Below are 17,921 nucleotides of genomic sequence, written 5' to 3'. Positions count from 1 at the left end.
GCTTGCTGGGCAGGAGCTGTGCCGCTGAGCTAAATCCCCAGCCCCTGAGCACTTTATATAAAATGATATATTTGCACAACCCATACACATCCTCCTATGTTCTCTAAACTACCTCTAAAGTACTTATATTACCACATTTCCCCCAAAATAAGACTGAGTCTTACATTAATTTTTGCTCCAAAAGATGCAATAGGACTTAATTCCAGGGAATGTCTTACTTTTTACATATTCAACAATCTAACTTATTTATGTACAACAATCTACATTTATTCATGTACAAAAATCTATGTTTATCCAAATACACTCATGTAACCTTCTTCTGAAACATGGTCATAACTCTCCATTTTTAATTTTTTCTCTTTTTTTGGTGGTACTAGGGATCAAACTCAGCACCTTGTGCACACGAGACAAGAACTCTTATCAGTGAGCCGCCACACCTCCAGCCCTGTCAATCCCCAATTCTGGCCTGAATTTCTGGCAACTCCATTTTTTATAGAACCATTGGCCCCAATATCTCGTGTCAGGCCACGGAAGCTCTCCTTAAATGAACACTTCTTGTCCATGTATCCTGCTCATAGTGCACTGGCAACACAGCTGTCAGTGACTGAGTGATGCTTCACCCAAGGTAGGCTTGCACTTGCAAGGTAGGCTTCACAAAGTTTCTATTAAATCAAGTGTTAAATGAAGACTTACAAGGCAGGAGTGGAAACAAAAATGATGACAGTCAAGAATAATGGTCCATACAAAAGTGATGAAAAATTGCAGGAATTAAAATTTAGAAAACAAGGCCGGGCGTGGTGATGCACGCCTGTAATCCCAACACTCAGAGGAGGCTGAGGCAGGAGGATCGTTGTGAGTTCAAGACCAGCCTACAAAGTGAGCTCAAGGCCATCCTGAACTGCATAGTGAGACCCTGTCTCAAAAAAGACCAAATAAAATAAAATAAAATTCAGAAAATGTTTATTTCACATGAGTACATAAAGTATGTTCATTACAACATATGATGCATTGAATTATGAAGATTTATATTAGACACAACCACATCTGTTTGCTGTCAAGTACACATTTTCTTTGTGTGTTGTGTCTACACCCAGTTTGTCATTTGGCAATAAATCTCAAGTTCACCTGTTTACATAGGTGTTTACCTCTCATCCAAAGGCACTTGCACAGGTACTTACAAATAATTATAATTTATATAATCATTTAAGTATTAGCATCAATAATATTATTTATATTTAATCATACACTAATATTATCATTTCATAATTCAATGTATCTGCTGTATGTTGCAACAAGCACACCAAATGTGTCTATCTGCCTAATGATCTTAACTGGGGCCTATTTAGGGTAGAATTTATATTACAAGCATCCTAAAAAAAAAAATCATCCTAGAGCTTATTTTCCAGTTAGGTCTTATTTGGGGGGAAACACGGTATCTAATACAATGAAAATCCTATAGTTAAATGACTAACGTACAGATACAATCAAAATAATATTTTCCTGAAGCTGGTTGCAAACCCCACAGATATAGAGGGCCAACTGTACTTATAATAAGATCTCATGCCTGATCTCACAGGACCAGCTAGTGTTTCCCATTTTATAGTTTCCTGTCATGCAACAAGTCACATATTTTGTGATTAGGCTGTTTCTCAGTCAAGACTGCCAAAACAAATGGGGAAAATATCTAAATAGATCAGTTTACACTTAGCTACTGTTAAAAATTTCAGACTAAAGATTATTCTTTTAAGGCCCTGTATAAACACTTCCTGAATAATCTTCATGATACAGCTGGAGGCAGTACAATAGTAGCAAGAGATGCAAAATCTTAAAAACACATACACTTAAACTACTAATAATTACAGGCAACAGCTTACTTCCAAACCTCTCCCCACAGTCTCCAACTGCATCAGTGAGACACAATTCACAACTGCAGTATAAATTTACAGTAATACCTTGGCTCACGAACACCTTTAATTCGCAAATAATTTGGTTTGAAAACAGAAGCATTAGGCAAAATTTTGCTTCCACTAGCGAACTCCAAGTTAGGTGACAACCACAACCACAACCATCTTCCCCAGAATCATAGAAAAAATAAAGTTTGTGAACCAAGGTAACATGTACATGTAAGCTGGTGCCATGGTCAGGAGGCTGCAACCATTCACCACTACGTCCGTAAGAACTATGTAAACACCCTCCCTAACCCTAGGACAGAAACAAACACAAGTAATGAATGGTCTTCGGATTTCTACTTATAAAGAGAAAGCATTCTTGCACCATGGCGTGGAACCCCAGTGTCTGTGCAAGGGAACACAGTGAGATGAGCCCATCAAGGACAAAGAGAACCAAGAACGAAGCTCAGCCAGTTCTATCTTGATCCCCTAATCATCAAAAATTAGAAAGAAAAAATGGGAACACAACAAATGAGGCTGGGAAATACTAAGGAGGACACCAAAATCAACAAAGGAAGCCTACTAACAGGGCACAGCTAGCTCCTCGGCAATTGACATTTCAGCGGACACTCGTTCTCATGAGTTTTATCCTACATCAGTATCCCTAGAGGTGCTCACTCATAACTGCAGACCTCAGTGCAAGAAAAAGGATTATAAGTCTATCTGTTTAAGAATCACCTGAAATGCATTAGAACGAACTAAGTGGCATAAATTGGGAAACTGAGTAACAAAAAAAACTTAAATTTCACAAATGAGACCACAGGCCACAAAAACAAAGATCTCTTATACTGAGAGATTGGGGGCGGGGGGAAGCAAGGCCAGGAACCACCAACACCCACAACCACAAGACACACAGTCACAGAAGGTGTACACACACACACACACACACACACACACACACACACACACACACTCTCTCTCTCTCTCTCTCTCACTTATGAAAGGCCCATCATCTATGGTCCATCATGAAAATGCTGCAAATATCACTGTCCCAGCCAGAGATACAGAAGACCACTCAACTCTCCCTCCTCTGTGCAGTCCTCTACCAGCCACACTTCCCTTCCATTTAGAGACACGGATCAGCAGCTGCCAGGGGCCTTGTCCAAAATCTCCACTTAAAAATTCTGACACATGATCAAAACAAATCACAAGGCTCTTATGAGTAGTTTTAAATAGGCAGCACACCTGATAAATCTCCTGGATTAAGTCTCCATAAAGTAGTTTTAAAGTTTTCTTTAAAAAAAAACCACACACAGGACCTTCATTATCAGAAACAACCTGGCAGACCATGTGAGGGAACTTAGAAATGAGGCCCCTCTGATCACAAAATGTTCCTAGCCCGATTGCCCTTCCTAATAACACTCTGTGAAATTGGCAGAAGACCCAATCCAAAGCGTAGGCAGGACAGTATCACCAAAAATCAGAGGGGTCCTCTCAAAATGGACTGACCTTAAATGGTCCCCTCCCCATATGCTCACACATCCCTCCTTGGGAGACAGCCTAGAGCACCACCCCATCTACAGAGTGGTAACCTAACAGAGCTGTACCTTTCCCTTTGTCAAAAGAATTTAAGCAATTTTTATATAAGGTGACCTCAAAAACAATATCATGTATATGTTTAATAACTATCACCCTTATTAATTCAATTTATGAACAAGTAAAATAACTAACACACTGTGTGTTTTGTATGTATGACTCAAGTGAGTTTACAAACATCCTGATTTCAGAGACATGCATCTCTATAGAGAAGTACACAGAAAAGGTGCATCTGAGGATCATGAAAAAATAAATATGGTGACATTTCTAATAAACTCAAGTTCTGAAAGCAGTTCTTCCAATCACTCCACTCATTTCACTCAAGCAGCAAACCTCATGTGGCACCCTGCCATCCTCCACACAAAGACCTCTAGGATACTCGCTCCCCCAGCGGAGTGCTCCTTCCTCAATCTTCTCCGCCTTGCAACCAGAATAATCTTTAAACAGTGTGAGGACTACAAATGGTTTTTTGCAAACTAGTAACCCTCCTTCCACCTAACACCTGTCATCCAGTTGTTCGCTTCTTCCACTTCTCTTCCTCCCTAGAAGTCATCTTTCCACAGCATGGAGCTCCTTGAAGGTCCTACAAGTTAATGACCTCTCAGTACCCTCGCGTCTCTGGAGGATCTTCTTCCATTCTCCTTTCCTAGTTACAGTCTTCTTGATGGTAGCATCTCAGAAAATCCCTGTGTCAGTCTTAAACACAGCATGCCACGCTGATTTTTTGGAGCAGTTTTGTAATTATTTTCCATCACAGTCACAGCTCCAACTTCATGAAAGAAAGGCACACTCTACGTCATTTGCACATGCATTCTAGGCCCTACCCCAGCATCTGGACTCAACAAATTTGACAAATCAAATAAACAAATGACCACATCCCATCCTTTTCTCAACACCACCTAGTAATGTTGGAATCCTACAGAAACCAGGAAAAGAAAAACAAGAATGCCTGGCTCAATGGGCACATGACCTAAATTATTCTGTAAGCGTGCAACCTGGGTACCAGGTATCACAGCATTGGAATCGTAACCCTCCCCCAACAAACTGTCTGGTACCAAATCCAGTCACCTTCTAAAGATTACCCCACAAAGGATGACAAAAAGTACAAGTTCAAGGGTTTGTCTTTTCCATTTTTCATTAAACAGACCTAGTTTTCTTTTTTCTGTAACTGCTTCTCCTCACCATATGGAAATCTGGATTCAAGAGGCCTGATATAATGAAGAAAATTCAAGAAAGACCACAAAACATAATCAAAAAACTGCAAACAAGCTGTGTAAGCACAAGCTAAAGAGGCATTCCCAGCCAGCTCAAGGCTGCTAAAAGCATGCCATCAGTACATAAATTTCCTATCTGTTAAAAAGGGACTTGTAATGGTGCCTCTTAAGAGGTTATCATGGGCTTAAGGTAAAAGACAAGGTATAAATATACTTACAAAGATGCCAAGTGAACCACACCTAATCTCTCTGCCAGTGCCACTGGTTCCCATCCCCAGGGAAGCACTGGAGGCTGTTTCCCAGATGATGCTGACTTACAAACACATGCATACCCTGCCTACCCCATGTCCTCCAGAACAAATGGTGTAATGAAACTTGCTAAGGACATTCATCCTCCAAAGCATCTGCTGTAGCGCTCTCCCCTAAAGTCTGTAAGGGCTTTTGTGGGAAGGTACCCTTAGGCAAGCAGCCCAGCTCCTATGGACAAAAATGCTTCCTCATTTTTCCGTGATCCTGAGAAGCCTGGGGTGATAGGGAGAGGTGGTTAGATTCCCATCAGATTCCAGAAGACAGACAAAAAGATGAGACACTATCAATACTTCTTCCAATCATTCACCAGAATAGGAGTTCTCAAAAGGGGTGACTATGCCCCAGGGGACAGATGTATAGAGACATTCCTGTCACAACTGAAATAGGGAGAAAGGGCCACAGGCATCTCATGGGTAGTGGGCAGGGATGCTGCTAAATTCCTCTAAAGGCCCAGGCAAACCTGCAGCAACGAACTGCCAGCCTCCGAGACCAAGAAGAGCCACAAGACACAGAGCTGCAACTCCAGTGTCGGAAGAGGCAAATTCTTTAACCAGAGCCGCTGATTTGGCTCTCGATGAGCACACCACTCCCAGCCAAGTTCGGGCGGCAAAGGCTGGTAGAGGGACCCAGAATGAAAGGGTTCTGTCACTCATCTGTGGGCAGAAGAAAAAGGATGAGGAAGTGGAGCTGGAGGGGATTTTTAAGAGAAAAGAAAGGGAAATGAAGGTCAGTATTTTCCTCAGTGTAAAACACAAGACTTCCTAGAAAAAGCAAATGCTTCCACTCAAAGCCTAAATGTGCTCCTGTTACTAAGCAGGCACAAACAATGACCATCAGCCCTGGAGTGGACACCACCACTTTCTCAGTGAGGAATGGAAATGGAGAGATCAGGCATCACAAGTGCTAGGCCCAAGCTTCCTGCAGAAAAGAATCATTTCTAAAACTCCAGGACTGAACTAAGGGAGCACTGTCAGGATAGGATAATCCTGGGAACCAAAAGCTATAGGAAAGGAAGGAGAACAGGGTGACTGGGGCGGAGGGGGCTTGTATAAAAAAAAAAATGAAAAACCAAAACAGGACTTTCAGTAGGTTTATGGTTTTGAGAACAGCAACTCACCCCTCCTTTGTGGTGCTGGAGATCAGAGATCAAACCCTAGGCCTTCCTTGCACGTGTTACACAAGCATCCTACCACTGAACTACACTTTTAGTACTATCTCCTTGCTTTTCTTTTTTTTTTAAAGGCTGTAACAGTGACAGCTCCTGACCAAGACACCTTCCTGTTCCCACCTCTGGATTCCACCCTCTACAAAAGAAAGAAATCCAACAATACGCTGTTCACCAGCAGGCTGAAAACTTTGAGTATTGTAAAGTCACATTAATTTCTTAGTTTTGACAGAAGTACCAAAGCACAGGAAGGTGTTACAAGGGGAAATGGAATGACCAATACACAGGAATTTTCTACATTATACTCTGTACAAATATTTTACAGTAAAAACTTTTAGAACCCCCACAGACAAAAAAAGCTTTCTGAACATAAACATCTGGCTTTCTTCTGAAACTTTCCTACCATTACTGTACGCATGTGTGGGTAGCAAGCTTGGAAGATCTGGTGGTAGCAGCAAGCCCAGGGAAGAGAGAATTGGCTATTCAGGGCTTGATCAAGCAAGTACACACCAGACATTCAGCAGCTGAGGTGTGCACAGTGAGAATGATCAGAAGATGGCACTGACCTTCAGTGTTTGAATTAAGAGTCTACTCTGCGGTGAAAAGATCTTTTTTCATTACTACTCTAGTTCATTACAGCAGTGGTGGGGAACCTATGGCACGCTTGCCTCTGTAGGCTGTTTGCATCACTGAAAACTCTAATTCACCATCACTGGGTTAGCGAGTCAACAGCCAGTTCCTATTTTACAGATGAGAACTTTCAGGGAAAATGAAAACACCTATAAAGTCAGATATAACATCCGTCTCATCAATACAACACAGTCCTTTAAAGATAAATGTCTTTCATTTGATTGTAAAACAAAAAGATGGGCTTCTACTGATAACTTCAAACCACAGCAAAGGTTAGAAAAACTAGTCTCACCGATTCTCTTGATTCTAGAGAAAGGCAAAGTGATTCATGTACATGAATTCTCTCCATCAACAAAGGGAGTCAAGAAGGAGTGGCTAAATCACCCTTACCTAACCCTCCCTGTTCCTAGCTCATCACAGAAAATATAAATCTCACTTAGCTATTCATAAAAATATGGATTTTGGGGGCTGGGGATTTAGCTCAGCGGCAAAGCGCCTGCCTGGCAAGCGCAAGGTCGTGAGTTCGGTTCCTGGTACCGGAGAAAAACCAAAAAAAAAAAAAAAAAAAAAGATTTTGTTCCTATCACCCAACAACACATTATCAGTTGCAAATTCTCTCTCTCTGAAGGGGTAATAAAATCCACATGCCATAGCACCCATTAAAACCCACAGCACTAAGAGCCAAGGGCAACTTACCATGTTTGGCACACTGGTGACCGAAGTATTCTTGATGTCAGCAGGGAAGGTAGACAAACTGTTGACCATGCTCTGTTTGCTGGATAACTGGGGGTTTACCCCAGTCGCTCCCATTTGCTGCCCTCCAGTTTGACTAAAGGGCTGTCCAAATGGACTTGTGTTACCAGTAATTCCCATCTGAAATAAAAACAAGTAAGATCAGCTGTCACAAGGCAATCATACATAAAAGGGCTTCAGAAGGCTCACTTAGCTAATGATGGAAAAATTGTTATTTCCTGTGATGTCCTCATTTCAATTACAAAAGGATTATCTGAGTTCACAGTCAGGATTACAAACAGAGCAAGTTGCTCAAAAGGCTATAGCTACAGCGAGAAGGCTAAAAAACTGCTCCAAACTGCTACACCCAGCCCCATCCTAAACATACCCCATAAAAGGCAGTGCTTTTCTCTCTTCCTCTTCAGCCATGATCCCTACCCCAGCCCTAGATCCTTTTACTATGAGGGCCTCAATAGTCGGTGATCAAGGGCAGCTCCTCCAGTTCAATCCTTAATTATTCTGTTATTTCATTTCTTCCACATTCCCCATCATATCTGAACTATGTTTCCATTAGTTCAAAATGCACAGGAGAAATGCATGCAACAAAATTATGTAATATTTGGGATCTGCTTCAAAATGGTCCAGTGAGGCAGCCAGTGATGGCAAGAGGGGCAAAAATTAAAGGCACGGGCATGATGCTGCTAACTGCCAACCACATGACAGTAAGGAACCTGGGCTGTGTCATGCCCTCTATTATTACACATGCTGGGGATTTTCCCTTTGGCCTATGCCTGTAATCCCATCTACTTGAGAGCAGCCTAGGCAACTCTCAGCAAGGCTGTCTCAAAAAATAAGGCTGAGCACCATGATGCACACCTATAATCCTAGCACTCTGGGAGGCTGAAGCAAAAAGATCACAGATTTGAGTCCAGCCTGGGCAATTTAGTGAGACCCTGACTCAAAAAATAAAAAGAGCTGGGGTCCTGGGTTCAGAGGCTCTGGGTTGGAGGGGTATCAAATGTATGGTAGATCAAAGGAAAACGAGGAAAGAAGAACCTTCAAGGGTGCCGCCCTGAGGTCAGCCACAGACCCAGACCAGTTTCCTCAGGCCTCTAAGGCCCCAACCTCCTCAGCTCCATGTGGGAATCTCAAACATAATACGGTGATTCTTACTTGTTCCCCTGGTGAGGAACAAAAAGTATGCACCCAAGAAACTTGATTGCCTGCCCTTGCTTTTTCACTAAGTTAGAATATTCTACCTGCTGTCTAATGTTCATTCTACATTTTGGCATCTTGATCTGTTTGATGTTTGGACTGGGAAGAAGAGTCCTGTGCAGGGAAGACCTCCAGGGGTGAGTCTCCATTTAAGAACTCACCATCAAACCAGACATGGTGGCACATGCCTATAATCCCAGCTACTCAAAAGACTGAGGCAGGAGGATGCTAAGGCCACTCTGGGCAATTTAGCAAGACCCTGTCTCAAAATGAAAACTAAGGGCCAGGGAGATGGCTCAGTGGCACAAGCACCTGCCTGATAAGCTTAAGGTCCTGCGCTGGGTTCCCAGTACCAAAAAAAAAATTAAAATGAAAACTAAAAAGAGCCAGCAATGTGGCTCAGCAGTAGAGTGCTTATCTAGGATATGCGAGGCCTTGGGTTCAGTCCCCAGCACTACTGGGGGAGGGGGAGTCACTACCAGTCCCAGCTGGTAAATGCCAATGCCAGAGCATCCACTCTGGATAACTCACACCCCTTCTGTGGAACTTTTATCTCCTCTTCTGCACGGTATCTTGATGAGATAGATCACAATTTCTTCTAGCTCTAAAAAAAATCTAAGCTGCACACAAAACATATGCATAACAAAACTAATTCCAACTTGTACTTTTGTGCTGAAATGTCCATATAAAACCATAAAATAAGTGTGGCCAAAAAGACTTTGCTGTGTGAATTGTCTTATACAGGTGGTTTCCATTCCCATGCAGCCCTAACAGCTGATCTTCCTCATCTTTCTGAAAATGGACCCATTCTAGCTGCCATTTTTGCCCTACATGAGTCAGCTGAAACTCAAATCCTTTACTATACCCACTAATGAACTCAGCCTTGAGTTCAGAGAGCGTGCTCCTCATTCTGAGCTAGGTTCCCTCAATTATAATCTAAAACTCGGAAGAACTGAAGTGGGAATATGTACGTTTAGAAAGTACAATACTAAATTAATTCCATATACCAATTATGACTTTCAGAATTTCTGTATATTACATATAATCAAAACTCCTGAAACATTGTTCTTAAAGACCCCAAATTTTAAAACCAACAAAAACCATACAGTTGTAAATTCTAGTCCTATTTCTACTTTGGACCAAACGTGTGTTCATTCACCCTTGACACCCTCACAGTCAATCAGTATCTATGAAATGTTTGCTTTGAAGTCCGGCGTGGTGGCGCATGCCTGTAATCCCAGCACTCGGGAGGCTGAGGCAGGAGGATTGTTGCGAGTTCGAGGCCAGCCTGGGCTACAAAGTGAGCTCAAGGCCAGCCTGAACTGCATAGCAAGACCTTGTCTCAAAAAAGACAATAAAAAAAAAAAAAAGAAAAAAAGAAATGTTTGCTTTGACCAGGTGCCAGTTCTGAGTATGTGTAGATGCTTTACCAAGCTTGCCTCTGGTACCCACAAACTTGAAAAACAAGAAAAATCAATGTCCTCTGGAAGTTTCTGATTAATTAGGATATGATTTGTTAGCTTCAAAGTAGATGGCTGCTAGAAATACTGAGAATTATGATACCAGTGACTCTTCAGTGAAGACAGAGAAACAAATAGAAAGAGGCCAACAAGCTTCAAAAAGGGCCCAATGGTTCTCAAAGTTCACCTGACTTGTTTTTAAAAATCTATTTATAAAATTTCACAAATATTTCTGACAGTGTTCCAAAGAGCATTTTGCCAATCTTGCCAGAGGGGTGGGTGTATCTGTCACTGGGGAATAAAACTTGCCTGGTCAGACTCTGGGGCACTTTCTAACTGGTTCATTTCAAAGAGTAATAACCATATATTTTGGAAGACTATGATAGATTCCTGCAGGAAATTTCTTTGCACCTTTTTTGCTTGGCCATGTGATAAGATGGGACCATTTTAACATGGCTTTGATTCTCAAAAGATAATAACCATGGCAAAGTCTAAGGATACAGACAAGTAAGGAGTCTACCTGCCCACAGAAGTCTACTTATTTTGAAAAATGGTAGTGGTGGGTAGAACCCCATGCTGAACCTGTGACAAAAACAAACCCAGGCTATCATGGCCGGTCAGAGCTGGGGTCTCTGACCCTAGACCCAGCCACATCCTCCCCTTGACCAGCTGAGAGCTCTTTAACAGTGAGGCCGACAAGGCCAGAGAGCCCTCTGAAAGGCTACAACCCCCACCCACAAGCAGATTTGGTAGCGTCCCAAACCATCTCTTGGCAGAGCCAGGTACAACTCAAGGGCCACACTCTCATCTTCTGCTACAGTTTTAGGGACTAGCCATTTGTGTCTAGAAATTCTAGATTTCTGAATTCTTATTCTGTATCTATTCTCCACTGGTCAATTTGAACATTGGTGGTCTCCAAAACCCTTTAAACATACCTTTCTTTCTTTTTTCTTTTTTTCCCAGTACTGAAGATCAAATCCAGGTCTCTATCAGTAAACTACACCTCCAATCTACAACACATACATACTTTTTAGCTCTAATACTCAAAATGAAATACTATAGCATGTCAAAAAAAGTCAAATTCCAATCAATAAAAACCTTAGTTCTTTTCATTTTCCTATTATTAGACAATAATTTAGTAAATTTGGCTTTATTTTCAAGTGAAGTCTATCAGGATTTGGTTTAAGGCTGCTACAGAGAACCTCCAAGAAAATCTTTCCCCAAAAAATTCATTCATTCATTCCTTCATTCATTTAGTCAGTCAGTCTTTTTGAGACAAGGTCTCGCTATGTAGCTCAGGCTCGCCTTGAGCTCACTTTGTAGTCCAGGCTGGTCTTGAACTTGCAATGATTCTCCTGTCTCAGCCTCCCCAGTGCTGGGATTACAGGCACGTGCCACCACGCCTGACTCCAATAAATTTAAAAAGCTGACCAGAACAAAACTAGGAACTGTTCAGTAATGGTAAAATTTATACATGAACTAATTAAAACCTATAGGATGCTTAATTCTGCCTCATCCACCAACAGCCCACACATGTTAAAATGTGCCCTTCCACTACAGGTAGTCCTTGTTTAACAACCTACCCGTTTAGTGACTGTTCAGAGCAACCTACTGCTCAGACTTACGACCCATCTTTTTTTGTATGTGTATAGTTCTGTGCATGTTGTTTATAGAGCCTAAATATCTTTCTTCTGGTACAGTACACCTTGTTTATACAGTATTGTAATTTTTGCTGACTGTACTACACAGTATAGTAGTTTTGTGGTATGCATACATTACAATAATTCATATAAAGTCGGGCATGGTGGTGCAAATAGGAGGCTGAGGCAGGAGGATCCTGGTGAGTTGGAGGCCAGCCTGGGCTACAAAGTGATTCGCACACCCATGCTCTTGCTCCTCTTAGGATGGATGAATAGAGAAACATCTTCACAGTGAGGCTATATCAGTGGTAGTTGCTCTCCCATTACAGCAGTCCAGAATGCACTGGGATGAGACAATGGGCAGGGACCACCTGGGTAGCCAGTGGGAACAGGAGAGAGTAGTTTGGGTGGTAACACCTGTGCACGTTTTTGTGGGGGATAAAGATGTGCATTTTTTTTATTTTTATTTTTATTTTTATTTTAAAGATAAAAGGAGGGAAACATTAACAGACATACAACATTTTACAACATATCACAAGCACAATACAGACAACACAGAGTTACAAACAAAGTGGTAGGGAGTTAACAATGGTGGTTGTATTACATATTGATATCTTCAAAGTGGCTTCTCGTGAAAGATGTGCATTTTTGAGGGGGAAAAAGATACATTATTAGATTCTCAGTGGGAGTCCAAAGGGGGCCCTAAAAATCTCCTAAAGGTGAAGAACAGTGGAATCTGATGTAGCCACCTGGAGATCTTCACAAGTTCTCAAGAAAACCTGGTCCTATCTCCCCTGAAGCAAGAACATTTGAGTAAAAGGGAAGAGGAGGTTCCTGTATGTGCATGTCCTTTCTCAGGATACGCTTTAAGTAGAAACTGACTTCTGAATAAAAAGTAGAGGCAGATCCAGAGAACAACAAAGGTAGACAGCATCCCAGTTACTGCGTGTTCCCAAAGTAAAAGAAAACAGCAAAGGCTTGGGTAACTTTTGGTTTCTTTTACTAGGTGATCTTAACTTGATTCCCGGATGGATTTGTGGAGGTCTAAGTAAATCAATTCACTTAATGAAAAGTATAAGTTGGAGAAAAATAAGTATCTTTAAAAGTCAGGGAAACAGAAAAGATGATGAACACTTATCTCTTGGGAAAGAAAACTCAACCCAGCACCTACAATGCTCAGAGAACAGCAAGCTTGGGCCTCATCTCAAACAATCCCAGGTAACATACATACACCTGAAAGCATAGGCAGTCTCCTTCCAGAGACACCTACTATGCAGGAAAACAACCATGTCATAAATTTTCACCTCCAGTCACTGGCAACATACTGTACACTCAAGGGAAGGGTCAGACCACAGCTACATGTCTAGACAGGACCTTCTATGTGACCAGCAGGAGGAAGAAGAGGCTGGACAGACACACGCTACCACACAAGATCTCACTTAAGACTCAGCTGAGCCTTAGGGAAAACACTTCCAGGTGGCAGCAAATGCTTAGTTTGATGTGATTTCAAGAGCCCACCAATGAGGTGACTTTGTTTTGAAAACTGACTTCTGTTTTCCTTACACCTTGATAAGCACTTAAAACACAGCACAGTGCTTGGAGGAAGTGAGGCTTTGCTGGTCAGAAGCCATACAAAAAAAGAAACAATACAATCTTCAGCAATAAACTTAGTAGGGACAATCGGCCAAGCCAAAGTACTAACTAAATCAGTTCACAGACAAGGAAAGAATTGTCTAGAAAGCTCAAGCATATCAAGTCAGCTCAAGAACTCACTGTGAAGCTCTGTAACCTCCATCCAGAAACCCTGTCCTGTAGCATGTGATTTGTTCCCACTCTACTTGAGCACAGCTATGACAGGCAACATATATATGGAACTCATGCATATGGAACTCAAATGAGTGCCACTAGACAGGGACATGAGCTCTAGTCACAAAAACCAAGCAACCTAAGGTCAGCTGGACAAAACTAATTCTGCCATTTTGGGGGCAGGGGGTGGTGGTGGCGAGGACAAAAAATTCTACTGGAAAACTACCACAAGTAAGATTTTATTTCGAGAGGTGGTATCTACCCTTGTGGCCAAGTGTGTGGACTCTGGGGATATAACTGGACTAATTGCAGCTTAGCTACTTGCTAAGTGATCTTGGGCAATTTACTTAAACCTCTTGATGTCTGGATCTCATCATGTGTAAACAGCACCTCATCTCAGGGCCATGTGAGTCTGAAACAAATGCATATCCACAAAACTCCCCAAAAGAGGAGCTGACATGCAGAAGTGCTATGACTGTTGGCTACTTTATGGGGATAACTATTCTCTATCTTTGGAGAATGATCACTTTAAGCTAGATATAGCTTCTTTTCTATGTATGCCTAAGGTTAATAATGAAATACAGGGACACTTTTCAAAGAACATGTAACGTAAGAGAACGGCTCAAACACATAGGCTATAGTGAGAGGCCAGCTGGAATCACTGGTATTTGATTATGAGACAGGTTTGGAGAAACATGAAAAACACTGTGACAAAAATCAATCTTACGAGTTTAATACTTGTAGAAATACTCTCCAAAGAGATAATTATTTTCAAACTGTCCTGGTGCATCATGAACATTTCCAGTTTTCACTCTAGTCTTCCAGCTTTAAAAACAATAAATCCAACGTTAATTTCAAACTTAAAACAATATAAGCAATATGATCCAAATATCCTAAACTAAGATGCCTGGGCTGAAATTTAAACCAAACTACAGATGAATAGAACATGAATGAATGTGACGAACAGAACATTTTTTTTTTAATGAAGAAAGAAATCCACTGCCTCCCACTCTTCTGCCTGACCTACTTGTTAAGGTGTGATTTCTAGCATCATTCTCCACAAGATGGATAGATGTAAAACCATAAACTCATATAATGTACATAAAAACAACACAATTCAGCATACAAGGAGCGAAAATGTGTAAATAATTTAAGGGGCAGAAATATCCATTTTTTTCAGTGATATAAAGAACCATAACTAACCCAGACTGTCGCCAGATCACTTGTAAAGCCAAAAGCATTTTCACTTGGCAATCTACCCTGCTGGAAAAAAGCCAAGAAAAGCAGTTTTTGTGGAAAGACGGGGCTTATTCAGTTGTCTGCTATCACTTGCTTGCATCTATCAGTTCCAGCATCTGAACCTGGTGACAGAATAAGAGAAATACATCGCTGCCAACAATGCTATGGGTAGCACTGGCCAGCTAAAGCACAGCCAGGGTACTGAACAGGACAGGGTTTCTTGTCCAGTTCAGGCAAGAGTACCTGGGCAGGGGAGCAGCCCACTTCCCACTTGTCAACTCAAGCTCTACGCCACTTCCTCCTGGTGAGTCTCCTGGTCCCAGCAGCAAGAAGACTAAATGAAGACAGGCCTACCACATTAAACAACATAACCTGAGGGTAAAGCACACTCAAAGACATATTGTTATTTAAAAACATTATGTGACTCTAATTGAAAGATCTTATCAAACTACACCTAGCACAGGAAAACGTTTTTAAATCAAGTCTTCTTGATTGGTGACAGTAGCGAGGAGAGACTAAGGAAGTCCTGGTTCACACAAGAGGTGTCAGGAAGAGTGAATGGTGCCAAATCAATGTAAAGGCTTGGTTGGTGGTGCTGGTCAAACAGCTCCACCTCTGGGACTATACAAAGACAGACTGATTACTGGCAAGAAAAAGTCCCTTGAAGATAAAAAAAAGAGAAAAGAGGAATACACAAAACACAAACATGTACACACATACACACAGAAAATATCAATATTTAATAGTGACTACCCTGGAGAGTTCTTTTTTATGTAATGTCTATATTAGTCAAAATGTTTACACAAAGCATTATTTTATCGTAAGGAGGAAAAACTGCTTTTAAAAGTAATTCCTTACTCAAACATCCTAACTGTCCATAGTGACAAGATGACCCATTATTTGGCTGCAGAGCTGTCCTTAAAATATTAACTGAAGTTGTTATGAGACACTGAATACTAGGTAGAACAAACTGATTATGACTATCAGAGATCACTCCTGGGTGCTAATTTAAATCAAATTCACTATGATTATAACATGACTATAAACTGTCATACTTTGCTCTAGTGAATTATACATACGGCCAGAAAAAAGTCTGAATAAATGAAGTTCAGCCACTAACTAGTACCAGACCTCTACGCCCAGTCTTTGCAGAGAAGGCTGGGAGGTAAGACAATATAAACAAGCGCAATCAGGGCACAAGAAGTTGTATGTTATTCTAACTGTTTATGTTTACTGCTTGAGCAATCTCACCCATGGTTCTTCATACAACAAAAGTACAATTAGCTCTGCCATCCAAGCTCTGGTTCAAATTCAGGAAGCCACAGATACGCTTCATCAGAATCTATCTGGTACCTGAGCAAGAGACTAAATCAGAATTTTGCCCAAAAACGTTTAGTTCCCCAGTTCAGATGGTGAGGTAGTTGTAACTGGAAAGTACCTACAGAAAGCACAGACCCTCTGGCAAGGGCACTATATGGCAGCTATGAAACTACCTACCTGCCTCAAGTCTCAGGCACTGTGTTCCAGACCATGGAAGTTGAAAATGCTGAGACAACACATTTACTATGAATCTTCCTGGAGGAAGCTACTATGTGGTAGGAGTGGGCAAACATGCAGTAGTCAAGTTCTCCCAAACCCAAGGTAAAAGACATAAGCTACGAGGAAACCAGATGTGTGCAATCAACAGATGACACCACACTGACCGTGGAATGGATCACAAGAGAAGGGAGAAGTTCCAGCCCAGAAGGCTGACAGGGGCTCAAACGGGCACTCTGAGCCTTGAAGGGCAGCCTTCGTCACAAAAATAACATTCAACTGCCACTGCAGTTGCTCTCCATCACCAGCATGAACGAAAACATGGCAAGACACCTAGAGAAGCCTGGATAGCCCTCATACTTGTAGTTCCAAAGGCTATCTCTCCTTGATCTAAATGTCTACAACAATGTCACAAAATGACCAACCACCTGATTGGGGAAACTGACAGATCGAAGGTATCAATTCATTGAAGTGGACACAGGCTGGAAGGAGGAGTAAGCCAGTTATTAATGTTGTTGACTAGTCTTAAAAGGTAAGCACTGTCTCAGAAGAGCACCATCCACAACACCAACAAACAGGATGAAAGCTGCTCAGATCTCTCTAATCAAATCCTGAGGACTCCAAGAGTCAGAGCCTCTCAACTCCTGGCCACTGTGAGCCTACCGGAGCAGCAATAGCACACTGAGGCTGAGCCACACCCTGACAACCAGAGAGCCAGCTGTCAAACAGGAGCAACTCTGGTTCTCCAGTGACTCTTGAAGCAGACATGCCAGGGCTGCGAGGGGTACACTCTGTAACCTCCTCCTGGCCTGTCTTTATCTCTGTGTCTCAAGCCTTGCTCCCTGGGCTCAATCAGGATACCTGCTGTGGCTGAGATTACACACCTCTCTTCATTCACACAGGGTCACTGAATTCCTGTTTCCAACTTCAAAAGGATAGCACATAGAAAAATGCTTGAAAACCACAAAGTATTACAGTGGCTTTAAGATCTCTTTCCAAAAATAGAGCACAGAAAATCTCTAACATCATGCAGGACTCAAATTATTTGGCTTCCAATGTATGAAAACAGACAGGAATACAGCTCAACTGCAACAATTACAAATATAACTGCAAAACAATTTTTAAAGGCCCCACTTTCTAGTATTAGCTGTCTCCTGCCTCATTCTAAGAAGAATTTAAGATGGCCTATTTTCCACTTCATTCTCCATTACTTGACAGAAAAACAAAATGTATAATACAGCTCAGTACTGGGTGCATGAAGACTATACTCTGACACTAACAAAGCAACAGATCATATTACTTCTGATTATATGCTTTTTTCTTTATTTAATGAAAGGGTCTCACTATATTTTCAGGCTGGTCTTGAGTTCACTATGTAGCCCAAGCTGGTCTCAAACTTGTAGTGAGTCTCCTGCCTCAGTTTCCCAAGTGCTGGGATTATGGGCGTGCACCACCAAGCCTGACCAATATACCACTTTTTAAAAGCAACA

General features: G+C 41.7%; 1 protein-coding gene across 1 annotated transcript in view; it reads right to left on the bottom strand.

Moving 5' to 3' along the window:
- Crebbp (CREB binding protein) overlaps positions 1-17,921 on the bottom strand; it is a gene marked incomplete at its 5' end in the record, with an annotated part of 132,418 nt that overhangs the window by 68,193 nt on the left and 46,304 nt on the right. Inside the window, 1 exon segment of the mRNA XM_005391317.2 lies at positions 7,500-7,676. Coding sequence (XP_005391374.1) covers positions 7,500-7,676 — 177 coding nt within the window.

Source organism: Chinchilla lanigera, unplaced genomic scaffold (assembly GCF_000276665.1).
Source record: "Chinchilla lanigera isolate Chin_1 unplaced genomic scaffold, ChiLan1.0 scaffold00041, whole genome shotgun sequence".
Lineage (NCBI taxonomy): Eukaryota > Metazoa > Chordata > Mammalia > Rodentia > Chinchillidae > Chinchilla > Chinchilla lanigera.
The sequence above is the reverse complement of the archived record's forward strand: the minus strand, read 5'-3'. Positions and strand labels throughout refer to the sequence as shown.